Source organism: Cinclus cinclus, chromosome 9 (assembly GCF_963662255.1).
Source record: "Cinclus cinclus chromosome 9, bCinCin1.1, whole genome shotgun sequence".
NCBI classification, from domain to species: Eukaryota; Metazoa; Chordata; class Aves; order Passeriformes; family Cinclidae; genus Cinclus; species Cinclus cinclus.
The window spans coordinates 13,846,363-13,860,589 of NC_085054.1; the positions used below are offsets into that span (position 1 = coordinate 13,846,363).

The 14,227-nt window shown below is 60.0% G+C and overlaps 2 protein-coding genes across 3 annotated transcripts; one reads left to right on the plus strand and one right to left on the minus strand.

Annotated features, from left to right (window-relative positions):
- Positions 1-1,473: 1,473 nt before the first annotated feature.
- On the plus strand, positions 1,474-6,613 carry LOC134047229 (sterol 26-hydroxylase, mitochondrial). Its single transcript, XM_062498246.1, has 9 exons — positions 1,474-1,707; positions 3,728-3,918; positions 4,185-4,384; positions 4,468-4,665; positions 4,807-4,967; positions 5,318-5,484; positions 5,711-5,792; positions 5,877-6,077; positions 6,174-6,613. Exons 1-9 carry the CDS (start codon positions 1,474-1,476, stop codon positions 6,297-6,299), a joined length of 1,560 nt encoding a protein of 519 aa, XP_062354230.1. The 3' UTR covers positions 6,300-6,613.
- Positions 6,614-7,464: 851 nt separating this feature from the next.
- Positions 7,465-11,858, minus strand: PRKAG3 (protein kinase AMP-activated non-catalytic subunit gamma 3). Of its 2 annotated transcripts, none has more exons than XM_062498247.1 (10): positions 11,374-11,858; positions 11,212-11,289; positions 11,063-11,161; positions 10,750-10,795; positions 10,574-10,628; positions 10,345-10,471; positions 10,070-10,235; positions 9,866-9,903; positions 9,488-9,634; positions 7,465-9,408 (listed from the first exon to the last, which is right to left on the minus strand). In XM_062498247.1, exons 1-10 carry the CDS (start codon positions 11,452-11,454, stop codon positions 9,292-9,294), a joined length of 954 nt encoding a protein of 317 aa, XP_062354231.1. In that variant the 5' UTR covers positions 11,455-11,858; the 3' UTR covers positions 7,465-9,291. The 2 variants fall into 2 exon arrangements, with proteins under 2 accessions (XP_062354231.1, XP_062354232.1); XM_062498248.1 differs by having other exon boundaries at positions 11,063-11,121; positions 11,208-11,289.
- Between the last annotated feature and the right edge of the window lie 2,369 nt (positions 11,859-14,227).

The window sequence follows — 14,227 nt, forward strand, 5'->3', positions numbered from 1 at the left end:
AGGTGTGTCTACAGGCACGAGGGTGTCCGTGTCCTGCATCCCAGTCCCGGCCCTGCTGGAAGGACGCACACATAGCATCAGCCGGGAGCACAGCGCGGGGCACTCCCAGTCCCCTGGTGAGAGAAGACCGAGGGCAAGAGCAGCCACTCACGGGGCTGTCAGACACCTGCCGAGCCTCACGCAACCTCCCTGTGGAGACCTTGTACCCAATGCCCGATAAGGGCTGTTAATGATCAGCACTGGCGTCCCAGAGACATGGTGCCAGACACCCCTGGAGTGACACCTGGACAGAGTACTGCCCTGCCCTACTGTCCCAGGCTGGCCAGAGCCCACATGTCCTGCATGCATGGTCCCAGACATCCCAGCAGGATCCTGCTCGAGAGCTGGACAGCTTGGCCTGCACCAGATTGAGGCAGGAGCTGGTGCCATTCTCTCCCTGGCATGAAGATATACCAAACGTCCCTCCAGTTTGTTGCCAGCAGCCACAGGGGGTTTACCAAGGTCTCCCCATCTGTGGTCCTGGCTGGCAGTACCTGGAGGAAGTGTTGAGAGAGATCCTGGGACGGTTTGGACCCAGCTACCCACGTCACCACCCTGCACTGCTGGGGGACAAGGCAGACACAGGGGAGTGAGTGACAGGCAGGGGACAGAAGCAGGGCAGGATGGCTCAGTCCAGGAGGGTAAGCAGACCTGAAGAGCAGACCCAGTGGTGAACATGGAGCTGATCAAGGCATGCAGGGTCTGGGATGTGATACCTAGTGCCAGAGTGCAATGCCAGTGCTGTCACATGTGCCGTGGCTGGTGCTGTGCAGTCCTTGTGTCTGTGCCTGGCAGACAATGCCTAGCACCCACGCCTATGTGCAATGTCCAGGACACAGCACCTGGTGCCAGAGACTCCACAGTGCCAGGGTGCTGTACCTGCCGTGCCACACCAGTGCTGGCTGCCAGCTGCCCTGTGCACAGTTAGTTCCATTATGCACAACACATGGCACCCAGTACCTGGTACATGGCACTGGGTACCGTTGATGCCAATTTCAGTACCTAGCATCCGGTGCCTGGCCTGTCACGCTGCAGAGCAGTCACCAATGTCCAGTATTTGGCGTACGACTCACGGTACCCAGTGTGCTGTACCGAGTACACTGCAGCAGGTCTCCACGGCCCGGTAGAAGGTGTACCGCATCCGGCACAAGGCGCACGGTATGGACTGCCCGGTGCCCGGTCCCCACTGAGCAGCAGCCGGTACCCCCCATCCAGAGCGCAGCAGCCAGGACCACTACCCATTGCGCAACGCACCGGGTGCGCGATTCTCTATTCGCGGTGCGCCGTACCCAGAGCGAGATGCTCAGTCTCCGGTGCCCGGTGCCGGTGCCCGGTTGCCGCCCCCGCGCCGCCCCCCGCACCGCCCCCGGTGCCGCCCCCCATCACCCTCGGTGCCTCCCCTCCCCGCCCCGTCCCGTGCGCTGCCGACGGAGCATGGCGGGCCCGAGCGGCGGGGCCCGGTGGTCGCTGCTGCCGCTGCTCCTGCGCCCCCGCCCGCCGCCGCCGCGCAGCAGCCCGGGACCGCCGCGCAGGACCGGGAGCTCGGCGGCAGCGGCGGCGGGGCCGGCGCGGCTGAAGGGACCGGAGGAGCTACCGGGGCCGGGACTGCTCCGTACTTTCGTCTGGCTGTTCCTGCGGGGCTACCTGCTGCACACGCACCGGCTGCAGGTGCGCTGGGGCGGCCCGGCCCGGGGCTGCGGGGGTGCGGGGCTCGGGCTGCGCGGGGGCCTGGCGACCCTGCACGGGGGCGTAGGTGCGGGGGAGGACTGGGAGGGGTGCGTGGGATGAAGGGGCTTCCGTGGGGACTGCAGGGAGGATGCTGTACCCGGGGTGGCTTTGCAAGGGAGGGAGTGGGTGTGGGCTGGGGGCAAGGGGAGATGGGTGTTAGCGGCCGACGAGTGACGGCAGGGAGTTGAGCGGGGGCGGCAGAGCAGGGCAACAGAGGAGCTGGGCGGTGAGGGGCACCCAGCATCGTAGGGTGGTGCTGGGGCCAGCAGGCAGAGAGGGGCTAGCAGAACAGAGTGGCCTCGGGAGGGTCCATCCAGCCCAGGGCTGCTCCAGCATCCCCGAGCCGGCCAGGCAGCTGAGGGCAAAGGTTTGGGGGCATCTCGCAGGGTCCTGGCATTCCCGGGCTCCCGGCTGTGACAGCTGGAGGGAGCAGTGGTTTTGGGTGCAGGTCACCGGGCAGGTTTTAGGGCAGATGATACCGAGGTACGGGAGGGGTAGGCAGAGGTATTTGTTTTCTTCTGTCAACACTTCCTCATACGTCGGATGAAGCAAGCAATGGGCTTGGCTGGCTGCAAGCCAGGCAGCATCTTCCAGCGCCCCGGAGCTCTGACCAACCTGAGAAGTGTGTGGGATCAGGCCTCCCTGGCATCGCAGAGGACCAGGCACTGGTGGTTGGAGAAGGGGCTGTCACAGGACAGTGGGATTTCGGGGTGTAGGCACTGGAGCTCCCTCCTGCCCTTGGGACTCAGAGCACAGCCTGGCTTTGCAGAAAGATGCCCACATGCTCTGGAGGTGCCTTTCCCCATATTCAGGCAGCTCTAGCTTCTCACAGCCCAGCTCTCCAAGGCCTGCACTGTGTCAGGTCCTGGCTGCCAGCAGTTGCTGGTGGGCAGGCTTCAAGGCGGGGCACAGCTGCCCCATGCCCACGAGATGCCTGCAGTACAGGGGTGACCATCCCTCCCCCTCCTCCTGCCACCATGCTCGAGGAACGTCTCCCCGTGGTGACGAATCCAGCTGAATCCAGGCGCAGGCTGCGATGCAGACAGTCACCAAGGGAGATTGTACCACGTGCATCCCCGCAGCCACGGGGAATGGGGACCAGGGCTTCCCTGCTAAGTCCCTGCATCCCCCCATGCTTGGCCATGCTCTGCAATGGCTCTGGTAGAGCCTGAGTGGGATGGAAAGTGACCTTTGGACATGGCCCTGTGCAGATCCACTTGCAAAGGGGTGCCCAGCTGCCCCCAAGGGATGCACTTGGAGGTCACAGTGCTCCCTGCCAGGCACCTGTGGCTGTAGACAAGGAGAGGGGAGCTGCAGCCAACAGGGCCTAGAGCAGGGCTGATGTTGGTGAACATCCGCTACCTGGCTTGTGAGCCTGTGACCCCAGGGTCATGCCCTGGAGGTCACAGCCTGTTTTGGGAGCAGTCCGGTCGTGCCCTAGTCTGGTGCTGCCTCCAACTGCTGATCATTAACCACCTCTACAGGATGGTGAGTTCAAGGACCCACTCAGCGACTGTTGTCCCCAGGTTAAGCAGAGCTGGGGACATGCTGGAAGCAGCAGGACTTAGTCCTGCTGGTGGTTGCTGCAATGGTCCTGCATCTTGACAGTCTTGTGCTTGGCAGTTTTCTCTGTCCCTGCTCTCCCTTCCCCAAAAGACCTACCAGGCTCTCTCTGCATCTCTGGGGTGGGTGAAGGATGTGCCAGTCTGTGGTGGGGAGTCAGTGCCTGGTGTAGTTAGTGCTGAGAGAGGAAATGAGCCCAGAGACACCAGCCCAGGCCATCTGCAAAGTACTTCAAGGTTGCTGCCACTTTGGGGGGGTCAGAGCCAGGTGCTTGAGCTCAGGTGATGCTGAGGGGTTCTTGGGATGGGTGCAGATAGACACATTCAGGGCAGTATTGGGACAGTGGGGATCTTACCCAGCTCATCCGCTTGAGCCTGCTGTGCTTTGTGCATCACAGGTGATGTCCCGACGCCTTTATGGACCTATCTGGAAGTCAACCTTCGGACATTATAGGAACATCAACATTGGGAGCCCTGTGGTGCTGGAGCAGCTGCTACGGCAGGAGGGCAAGTACCCCATGCGAAGCGACATGGCCCTGTGGAAGGAGCACCGGGACACCCGGCACTTGCCCTACGGACCCTTCACCGAGTGAGTCCTGCCCTGGCTGTGCTCTCTGGGACAGCACACGTCTGCTGCCCCTTAGGTGTAGGGCCCAGGTGCCAGTTTGCATTACTCTCACTCCTGCAAGCTGCGTGTCCCTGCCAAATAGAAAGGCATGGCCACGGTGGGTGGAATGACCTCTGGGATGGTTCCAGCCTGGGGTGGGGAGTATGTGCACAGGGACTGGGGAACTGCTGCCAGCCTCTGGCCCCTGCCCATCCATGCCCCCAGCACTGAGCTTCGTCCCCATCCAGGGAAGGGGAGCGCTGGTACCGCCTGCGCCAGGTCCTCAACAAGCGGCTGCTGAAACCTTCGGAGGCGCTGCTGTACGCAGATGCCATCGGGGAGGTGGTGTCAGACCTGATGGTGCGGCTGCGCGAGGAGCGGAGCCGCAGCCCCTCAGGGGTGCTGGTGGGGGACGTGGCCAACCTGCTCTACCGCTTTGCTCTGGAAGGTAGGGGTGTCCTCCCCCTCACCCCTACCCTGTGCAACTCTTCCCATTCCCCCAGAGGTATGGATGCTGTTTGTCCCTTGCAGGTATCTCTTATATCCTCTTTGAGACCCGCATCGGGTGCCTCAAGCAGCAGGTCCCTGCTGAGACCCAGCGCTTCATTGACTCCATCAACCTCATGTTCAAGAACTCCATCTTTGCCACTGTCTTGCCCCGATGGAGCCGCAAGGTGCTGCCCTTCTGGGACCGTTACCTGAACAGCTGGGACACCATTTTCGCCTTCGGTGAGTTGTGACAATGGGAGTCCAGTGTGGTGGCTCTGGACTCCCTAAGAACCCTCAAAAGCAGTATAGTCCCTGGCCAAATGTCTTTTTGGCAGCTTTTCTCATTCTGTCAGCTCTGGTTCCCACTCTCTGTCCCTGCAGGCAAGACATTGATTGACCGAAAAATGAAGGAGCTCGAGGGGCAGGTGGAGCGTGGCAAGGAGGTGTCCGGCTACCTGAGCTACCTTCTGGCCAGTGGCAGACTCAGCCTGGACGAGGTCTATGGCAGCGTGGCCGAGTTGCTGCTTGCCGGTGTGGACACGGTGAGAGCCAGGCAGCTGCTGCCAGAGAATCCTCTGCTGAGCTCCATACCCCAGCGAACCCACGGGGCCATGCTCTACCCAGCCCTTGTGAGCTCTAGCCCGGTTGCTGCAGGGCTGATGCCCCACAGGGGCAAACCCTCAGGGATTGGTCAGTATAGACCCTGTCCTCTGCTCTGCTTTGTGCCCTGCTCCCTGCCTCTCTCTTCCCTGTGCTTGCCGCCCCTCTCCCCTGACTTTTCTGCACACCAGAGCAGGAGTTCTCTGGTACCATACTGATGCTGTGCTTGGCACAAGGCTGCTCAGGTACTGGCCCCAATTCCTTCACTCCCCCTGGTGCTCCACTCCCCCAGACCTCCAACACGCTGTCCTGGGCTTTGTACCACCTCTCCCGGGACCCAGACATCCAGGAGACCCTGTACCAGGAGCTGAAAGCTGTTGTGCCTGCCGACCGGTTTCCTGCTGCTGAGGATATCCCCAAGTTGCCAATGCTTCGGGCTGTTATCAAGGAGACTCTGAGGTACATCCCAGCCTTGTCCCTGCCCTGAGTTCCTGGTCACCAGCCCTTGCTCCAGGGGGGATGCACCAAGCAGGCAGGTTGGAAGGCTGGATTTCAGTCCCTCTGGACTGCAAATATCCACCTCCCCCCCCCCGGGGAGTTGCTGAGCCTTGTCCTGCCTGCATCTTGCTCTCTCTGGGATCTCCAGATGAGTCCTTCTCCCCCACTAACTGTCCCCATATCCCAGAGTCTACCCTGTGGTGCCCACCAACGCCAGGGTCTTCTATGAGAAGGACATTGTCATCGGAGACTACCTCTTCCCCAAGAATGTGAGTGGGGGCCATGCTGTGGGGACCCCCACTGCACTCAGTGGGGTCAGGTGGGGTTGTTAAGCCCCCATTCTTGCCCTGCAGACCCTCTTTGTCCTGGCGCACTATGCGATGTCCCATGATGAGACCTACTTCCCTGAGCCTGAGCGGTTCCTGCCCCAGCGCTGGCTCCGGGGACATGGCTCCCCTCACCACCCCTTCAGCTCCATCCCTTTTGGCTACGGCGTTCGTGCGTGTGTTGGACGCCGCATTGCTGAGCTGGAGATGCACCTGGCCCTTGCCAGGGTAAGTAGGGATCCCCCCACTTCGGGTATCTTGCCATGAGCTGGGATGGGGGACTCAAGGAGTCCCCAAGGCACTGCCAACCCATTCTCCCCACAGATGATCCAGGCATTTGAGGTGCGGCCGGACCCCCGTGGTGTGGAAGTGAAATCTGTGTCCCGCATTGTCCTGGTGGCTGACAAGCCCATCAACCTGGAATTTATCGCTCGCCCAGGAGCCCCCTGACTGCGCGTCCACCCCTACCCTGGGTGCCAAATGGAGATCCCCCTTACTGCCTCACAAGGACAGGAAGGCAAACCCCTTCCCTGCCCAGCTTGGGCCAGGGGGCTCACAGCCCCACAGTGGGAAAGGTGGGGGGGATGAGAGATTACATCCAAATCACCCCTGGGGCACTAGTATCCCCCTGCCCAAAATCAGCAGGAGGCTTGGGGAACTGCTGTGCCTTTGACACACTGCAGGGGGGTTGTCTCCCCCATCCCATGCCCAGCTGGGCTGCATCAGGAACCTGGGAGCTCTTTTTGGGCTGGGGGAAAGCAGGGAGGGGGCTTGCAGCCATTCGGTGTCTTCGTCCAGTCCTTGTGTAGCTGTGCGTGGATCTGTGCCTGGAGCCAGGACATCTGGGTCCTGTCTGAACAGCTGACCTTGGCCTCAGAAGCTTCTCTGTGCCTCACTTTTCCCCTTGCCCTCAGGGGAGGGTTGAGTGCTGGCTTCATTTTGGGTTTGCACCTTTCCCAAAGACAGAGCCAGCCCTGGTCCTGGGAAAGCACAGCAATAATACAGCAAATTCCCCATGATGGGAGGAGGCATGTCACCACCCAGCACTGGTATTGTGTCCCCTGGCAGAGCCAGCCAGCAAAGGAGGGGTGTTTAGTTCCCCCGGGACTTTCCATTGTTAGTCATTACTGCACTGAGTTGCTGATATGGAGTCATGGGAATGGCAGGGCTCGAAGCAGGCAAAGTAGGAGGAGAAAGATCAGCTCAGCATCCCCTATCCCCAAGCCAGGACCATTGCAAGGCTCACAGCTGGCAGCAGCCCCAGGCAGGGGATACACTGCCATTTGCCCAGGGTCCTCAAGGGATGGGGCATGGGACACTTTTAACAGTAAACCCCTCATACTTTCCTTCCTGAACTGAGGGAAGCAGCAGGCAGAAACCTTGCTAGTACCAAAGCTTCTGTTCTTCAGTGTGTCCCCCCGAAGGGACCTGCACACCACCAAGACAATTAAGACTACATGCCTTGTATCCCCATCCCCTCAGTTCTACCCACACTGGCAGAGGTGCTACTCTGCCAGTGCCAAACTTGCTGGCAAGCAGCCAGTACCCCTGCCCCAGCCTGGTTCTCTCCAGAGGAGTCATGCCCAGCTTTACCCCAGAAAGGCAAGAGGCAGTTCTTGGATCAGGCTACTTTGTTACAGCAAGATTGAACAGACTAACAAATAAATATTTGCCCACCCTGCCCACCCCAAAACGTGCACAGGGTCTCCATGCAAGCGCCCATCCTGCTGCCAGCTCTGGCACAGACTGTACCTCTGCCAAAGAGCTCCGGCCCCATGTGACCCTAAAATAAAAAAGCCTGTGTGTGCAGCTGAGCCTATGCTACCAGGCACCGGGCACAGACAGTGGGACTGTGTTCACTAGGAGGGAGCCACAATAGAAATGCTCAAATCCATCAGCTGGATGGCAGAGGGGTGGTGAGGTCCTCTGGGGCTCTATGGGTCTCTGCCCAGCTGCAGGCATGTTGCAGCCCCTCCAGCACAGTGCCCACTGAGCATCACTGCGTGCTCACTGGCAGGAGGCACCCCTGGGTCCCATTTTCAGTGTTTCTGCCTCTCCAAGACTGGCAGGATCTAGTCCTGGACTCAAGACGAGCCCGAGGACTGGGGTGAACATGCATGTCCTCCTCACAGAGAACCTTCAGGCCCAAGCCTCCTTCTCACAGGTCATGCAGGAGGTCCCCCAGTCAGACAAGACAGTGGCATTTCCCTGGTGTCTTCAGAGTGAGGATCGATCGATGCCTGTGGGGTAAGACAGCGTGTGACACCATAACTCCAAACCAGTGCTGGACTGGGCACCCTCTGATATGGCCCCTCCAACCATCCAAGTGGACACTGGGGTCTTTCCTCCATTCCTTGCTTGTATGCAAGCCCTGGGGTAGGAGGGAGGGCAGCTTGGCTAGAGAGGGACATCTCAGTGACCCCCTGCAGCTCCAGACACAGCCACCCCTGTGGGCAACAGGGATAGGGTGAGCGAAGGCACCATGATGGGGGAATGGGGGGAGGGGGGATATCCCATGTATGGCTAACACACACCATTCCCTGTCCCCTTCTGTGCAGAGCAGCTGGGCACTGCTGGGGGAAGTGGTAGGCACAGGCCTGTCCCAACCCATTGTCTACCACCACCCGAAAAAGCAGAATTACCTTCGGGAAGCAGTTGGGAACTGGAGCCAGCTCCCCTCTTGTCATTTCACCCCTGAAGAGGTGCCAGGATCATGCCCACCCACAGACAGTGAGGATTCACCAGGCAGTGGGTGAGCAGAGCCAAGTGTAGGTGGCCAGGCAGTGTGGTTCCAGTGCCACCTGGGAGTGAGCCTTGACTCTGGAACAGACAGTTTTGGGGCTGCTGCAAGTGGAGGGGATGGGGGGCTCTGCCAGCTGGGGCCCACGAGTTGGCCACATTTTGCTTTTGGCTAATGGTGGGCAGCATGTCTGGGGTGTGCAAGTGGGGGTCTGTTCACTCTGTGTCCCTTGGGAATGACACTGGATGTGCTCAGATCCCGGGGTGGGGGGGGGATTGGGGGAGAATTTAGGCAAGATCAAAAATAGGCTTTTGTCTTGGGGTGCATCACACTGTAAAGCCCTCATCCAGCCCAAAGCCCAGGAACCTGCCAAACCTGCATTCTACATGCCTGAATGGGGCTCTGGCTGAGTGTCTCCATGGAAGGTGCCCCCATCCTTCCTCACAGTCACCAGGGATCCCCTATGATCTTTGTGTACCCCTGGGACAAGCAGCATCTGGGTCCTGCTGTCCTCACCTGTGCAGCCAGCATGGCCACACCCTAGCCCCAGCCTCCTCCATCCCCCAGGACCACTTTGGATGGGGCAGAGGCAGGTGACCCAGCAGCAGGGAGAGGACAGGCACACAGCAATGGGGGGGGTAGCGCCTACCTGAAGTGGAGAGAAATTGAGGGTGCAAGTGGAGAAAGGTAGAGCACCGTGGGCTAAGAGTTAAGAGCATCGATACCTGCAGGAGTGAGCACAAGGGCCTGCAGGATGTCAGAGAGGGAGACAATGCCCCGCGGGTACCGGTTCTCATCCACCAGAACCAGGCGATGGACCTGTGGGTGCAGGCAGAGCATCACAGGCAGGCTGGGCAGCTGGCAGTGGTGGCTGGCACAAGGCACCCCAGCCACTCACCTGCTCCTTGGCAATGCGGTCAATTATGTCCTCCATAGGTTCATGGGGGTAGCAGGTGAGGACCCCCTCCAGACAGATACTGCGTTGCTGCAGTGCCTCCCTCACACTGATGTCCAGGTTGTTGTAGGTCTTCTGAGCTGCCAGGTGCTGTGATAGATATGACCCCATTCAGCACCCCAAGGTGTCCTTGCACCCCATTGTGCCAACACAGAAGGGACACTGAGCCCAGGAGATGCATAGACCTGATGTGCACTGCCACATGCATGACACTGCAAGTGGGGTGGGTTTGCATGGGCACAGACAGGTATGAGCATGCCCCACCAGTGCATCCAAGGGGCCAAACTTGAGCCTGGGTATGCACACATGCAGGGTACTCACAATGACATCAAACCGCGAGTACAGGCCAACCACTTGCCCTGCAAAAAGAAACAGTGCAGAGGCTGCCGAAGGAGCCCTGGGGACCACCTGCCATGTTCATCCCACACCCCAAAGGGCAGCCCAAGAGCCAGGACAGGGGTTTTGGGTAGGGATGGTGTTAGAGCAGAGGGACATGAGGATGTCTTTTTTTCCCTCCCCACATACCAGAATCATTGATGACAGGCAAGGCAGAGACACGGCGATCCACAAAAATGTCCAAGGCAGTGTAGATCGGGGCAGTCTCAGGCACGACGGCCAGATCACGGAAGGTGCCAATGCACAGTTCCTGCAGTGTTTTCTTCAGGAAGCGTGGCTTGGGGATGGTAGAACCCTACAATGGGACAGGTCAGGGGTGGGCTGGCATCTGCATGTACCTTGACACCCTTGTCTGTGCCCCTACGCACCAGCCATGAGTGTGCACAAGCAACCCCAGCACTCACAAAGATGTGGAGAAACTTGAGGATGCGCTTGTGTGTCAGGATGTGCAGGACATTGCCCGAGACAGGCTCAATGACAGGCAGGCGGTGGATTTTGTGCTTGATCAGGGAGTAGACAGCATCGAAGAGGCTGTGGGTGATGTGGACATCGTGGTGGGATAGGGCTGCATTCCAGGCGCACACGCACCCCCACTCCAAGGGGTATGCTCTCCCCCAGTGGACAGGCTCTCACCTATTGCTCGGAGAGATGTGGACCAGTGGCTTGAGGGAGCCCTGCAGGTACACCTCTGCCAAGGAAGAGAGCTATGAGAGGAGGTCCTCCAGCCCTCTCTTGCAGCCCCACGACCCCACAGCCCACCTCCATGACCGGTGTGACAACATCAGCCCAGCCACCCACAGGATTTTTACCTCTCCAGGTCTCAATCTTGTGCTCCTCCACCTCGTAGATCTGAACCTGAAGGCAGGGAAATGCCCTGGTCATGGTGGTTCCACAGGGGACTGAGGGCACTCTGAGACACTTCCCTGGGCATTGCACCCCATCACCCAAGCACAGAGATTACATTTTGGGAGCCAAGCAGGGGAGCTACAAGTGGGTGCTGCTCTGGTCCAGAATCATCCCCTGGTCATTTTCTAGTGATTAAGAAGGACCAGGAGTGGTGGGGACAACCACTCCCTGCCGCATTCATGTCCTGATCCCCCAAGCCCTCCTCACAGCACTCACCAAAGGTGAGCGGTAGTAGCGGTGGAGGATGTTGATGAAGTCAGTGATGGTGAGCATCCCTGTGAAGATACATGGGGTGGGCAGTGCTGCCTGTACCCTCTCTGCCAGGCAGGGGAGGGGGCCAGACATTGCTTCTAGCACTCACCCACAAAGCTCTGTGTCTTGCTGTCCCAGAGAGGGGCAGCACGCACCCCGTTGGCCACCAGTGCCAAAAAGGCTTTCTTGATCTGCTGGCAGAGTGCAGAGGGGTTCAGAGGATCCCCAGGCCTGCTTCTTCACTGCCCATCCCCGCTCATCCCCCAAGTTATCACCTCCAGGGAGATGTCAAAGACAACGAGCTTGCAGCTAGTGGGGATGGCATCATAACAGCAGTGGCTCCTCAAGAAGTGCATATAGACCTCAGCATCAGGGCTCTGAAACTCGGTCTCTGGGCTCAGCCCCACTATCTCATTTCCCAGGGTGAAGGTGACAGGTCTCCTGTATTCTTCCTCCTCCTCTTCCTCCTCCCTGGGGCATACAGCCTTTGGAAATCCTGCAGATAAAATCACCCCAGCCCCAAGGTAGTGAGCTGAGCTGCTGTCTCAGCACCCTCCTGCCTGGGGGGAGCAGGGGATGCTCCCAACAGAGTGCCCCTGTTCCCCATTCCACAGGGGCAGCACATGGCACTGCAGTTCTCCAGCCTGGGGTGGACTCCAGCTGAGGAGAGGGGTATGGGCAGGTTGGGCAGAGGACCAATGCAATTGTCACATGAGTAAGGCAGTCCCCCTCCTACACACCTAGACTCTTCCTGCTACCCACCTTCCTCCTCAGAGCACGAAACAGCATCCAGCAGCGCCACCTGAGAGGGCAACACAGCCAGAAGGAGTTAACCCAGTCTTTTCCATGGATTGTGCCTCACCCACCCAGCTGCTCTGGCCCACCCAAGCCAGGCAGAGAGAACTGTTTTTTCAGGGTGGGGATGTGGGCCCCCCCACCAGCCCAGGACCCCCAGAGCCTGCAGTCTCCATGGTGGCTCCAGCCCAGGACACCCAGCTTGTCATTCTTCTCTGGGGAGACAGCAGGGGTCTCCAGAGCAGGATAAGGCATGGATGGTAGGACCTCCTGCCTCTGGTCTTTGCTGCTGGAGCAGAGTATGTCCCACAGAGGCTCTGCACCCATCCTCTCCCAGTCCCAAGATGTAAATTCCATTCTTGCTTCTTCCCGTGCCGAGAGCCTCACCTACCCCATTGGCTTCTCCCGGGGACCAGATCCATCCCAGGAAACCTACATTAACAAAGCAGCAGCCCAAGGAAGAAGGGAATCCACAGGGAGGGATGGCTGACCCCGTTCCTTCAGTCCCCAGAGGACCCTACTATAACACAGCAGCACGTGCAGAGGGAAGAGCTACCCCAGTCACAAACATGCCTGACAAAGCCAAAGTTTACAGGCCACCCTAAAATAATGAAGGCACAGGGACAGGGACCACTCCCTAAGGAGTGGCCAACACCGAGAAGGAAGAGACCCTGCAGCACCTGCCCCAACCGTTCCCAAGGGACTTGGCACAGCTGCACAAGGACGTCCTTGTCCACACGGCTGCATGTCCGTGGGAAGGGGTTTGTAAGGCGCCCATATTCTCCTAACCCCGGGGTGGCCTGTCCCCAGTCGGGGTTCTGTCGGGCCGCACTCCCCACCCAGCCTGACGGTACCTGGGACGCGGCGGGGCCACGGAGCCGCTCCATGCTATCTGCAGGGCAGCGCTGCTATTCTGGGCCCGTGGCTGGCGTGGCCCTGGCAGATAGAGTGTCAGCGAGCAATGCCAGCCATGCCCCCACCGCCACCGCCGCGGGGGGGAAGGCGGGGGGGGGGACACGGCCGACACCACCGAGCACCGCCCGCAGCCACCCCGCAGCCCCGGGCTGAAATAGGTAGTCCCGGCCCCGGGGACCGCGCTGACCTTGGGGACCCGAGGGAGGGATGTCTGGGGGCAGACAGCAGAGGGAGACCCTGCTCCGTGGACCCCCGTCCTCCAGGAACGGTGCTCCGCGCCGTCGGGACGCGGTCCAGCCTGCCCGGTGCTGTCCCACCCCATCGTGGGTGGGGGGCACAGCGTTCTCCTCTCCACGGGGATGCTGGAGAACGGCGGGGTCTGGCCATGGGCTGAGTGGATGCGGATCCTTTGTCCTCGAAGCTGCCCAGCCCTGCCCGTCCCTGCCCGGGGTCCTGCTGCAGCTCACTGTCCACGGCGACCCTGGTCCCACGGCGGGGGCAACCCGACCTGTGGGGTTACCTCCTTCCTTGATGCGGGGCCACCCCCTCCTGCTCGCCCTCTCTTCCTGCTCCCGGCTCAATTTTCTATTTCTGGGAGGCTGTCGGGCTGGCCCGGGGCAGCTGCAGTGAGCTACAGGGTTGGTGGCTAAAGGGACAGGGTGCTATGGCTACAGGAGACAGCTGGATACTGGCCCATGGTGGTGTACAAGAAGTTTCCTGGCGCAGCCAGGCATGAGGAGGAGGGATGAGGCTGGGGCCTCGGTGCTGGCTTACATGGTGACCCAAAGCCCACAGTGGTGCAGGGGCCCATGGGGCCAGGCCCTTACAGCTGTGCTGTGCAGAACAGCCTGGCTCCAGCCTGGCCATCCGGGGTGCTGGCAGCAGGGAAGGGAGCAGGCATCTCCACTTTCGGAGGCTATTTTCAGGTGCTGGAGAGAAGCCGAGGAGAGATGAGATTGTCACCAAGGAGACCAGAGAAACAGGGCCCAGAGCTGGGAAATGGTGGGCTGCAAGGAGAGGGGAGGGAAGGGCTTTCTACCAGACCAAGGCCCCATACATCAGCACCTCCTCTGGGTTCCAAGGACCTGCCCAAGCACCCATTATTTACCTACCATACAGGGGGGACAGAACCCTGAACCACCAAGAGCCAGCTCTGGGCACTCAACCCTTCCTACCCTTCTTGTAAGGCTGGACTGTACTGGTCCCCTTGGTAATGATGCACAGGATAGTCCCTAAGACATAAGGAAGACCCCAGTCCAAGGCATTTATGCTGGGAGCTGCTCTTCCATTCAGGGGAATATGTTTACCTACCACAGAGCAGCAAGAATTACCCTCAGCTCTGGGAAGGACAGGGAAAAGTGGGGTGGTAGCACAAACCCTCCCTGCACCAGAGCCCAGTGAAGCATGGGAAGGGGTGAG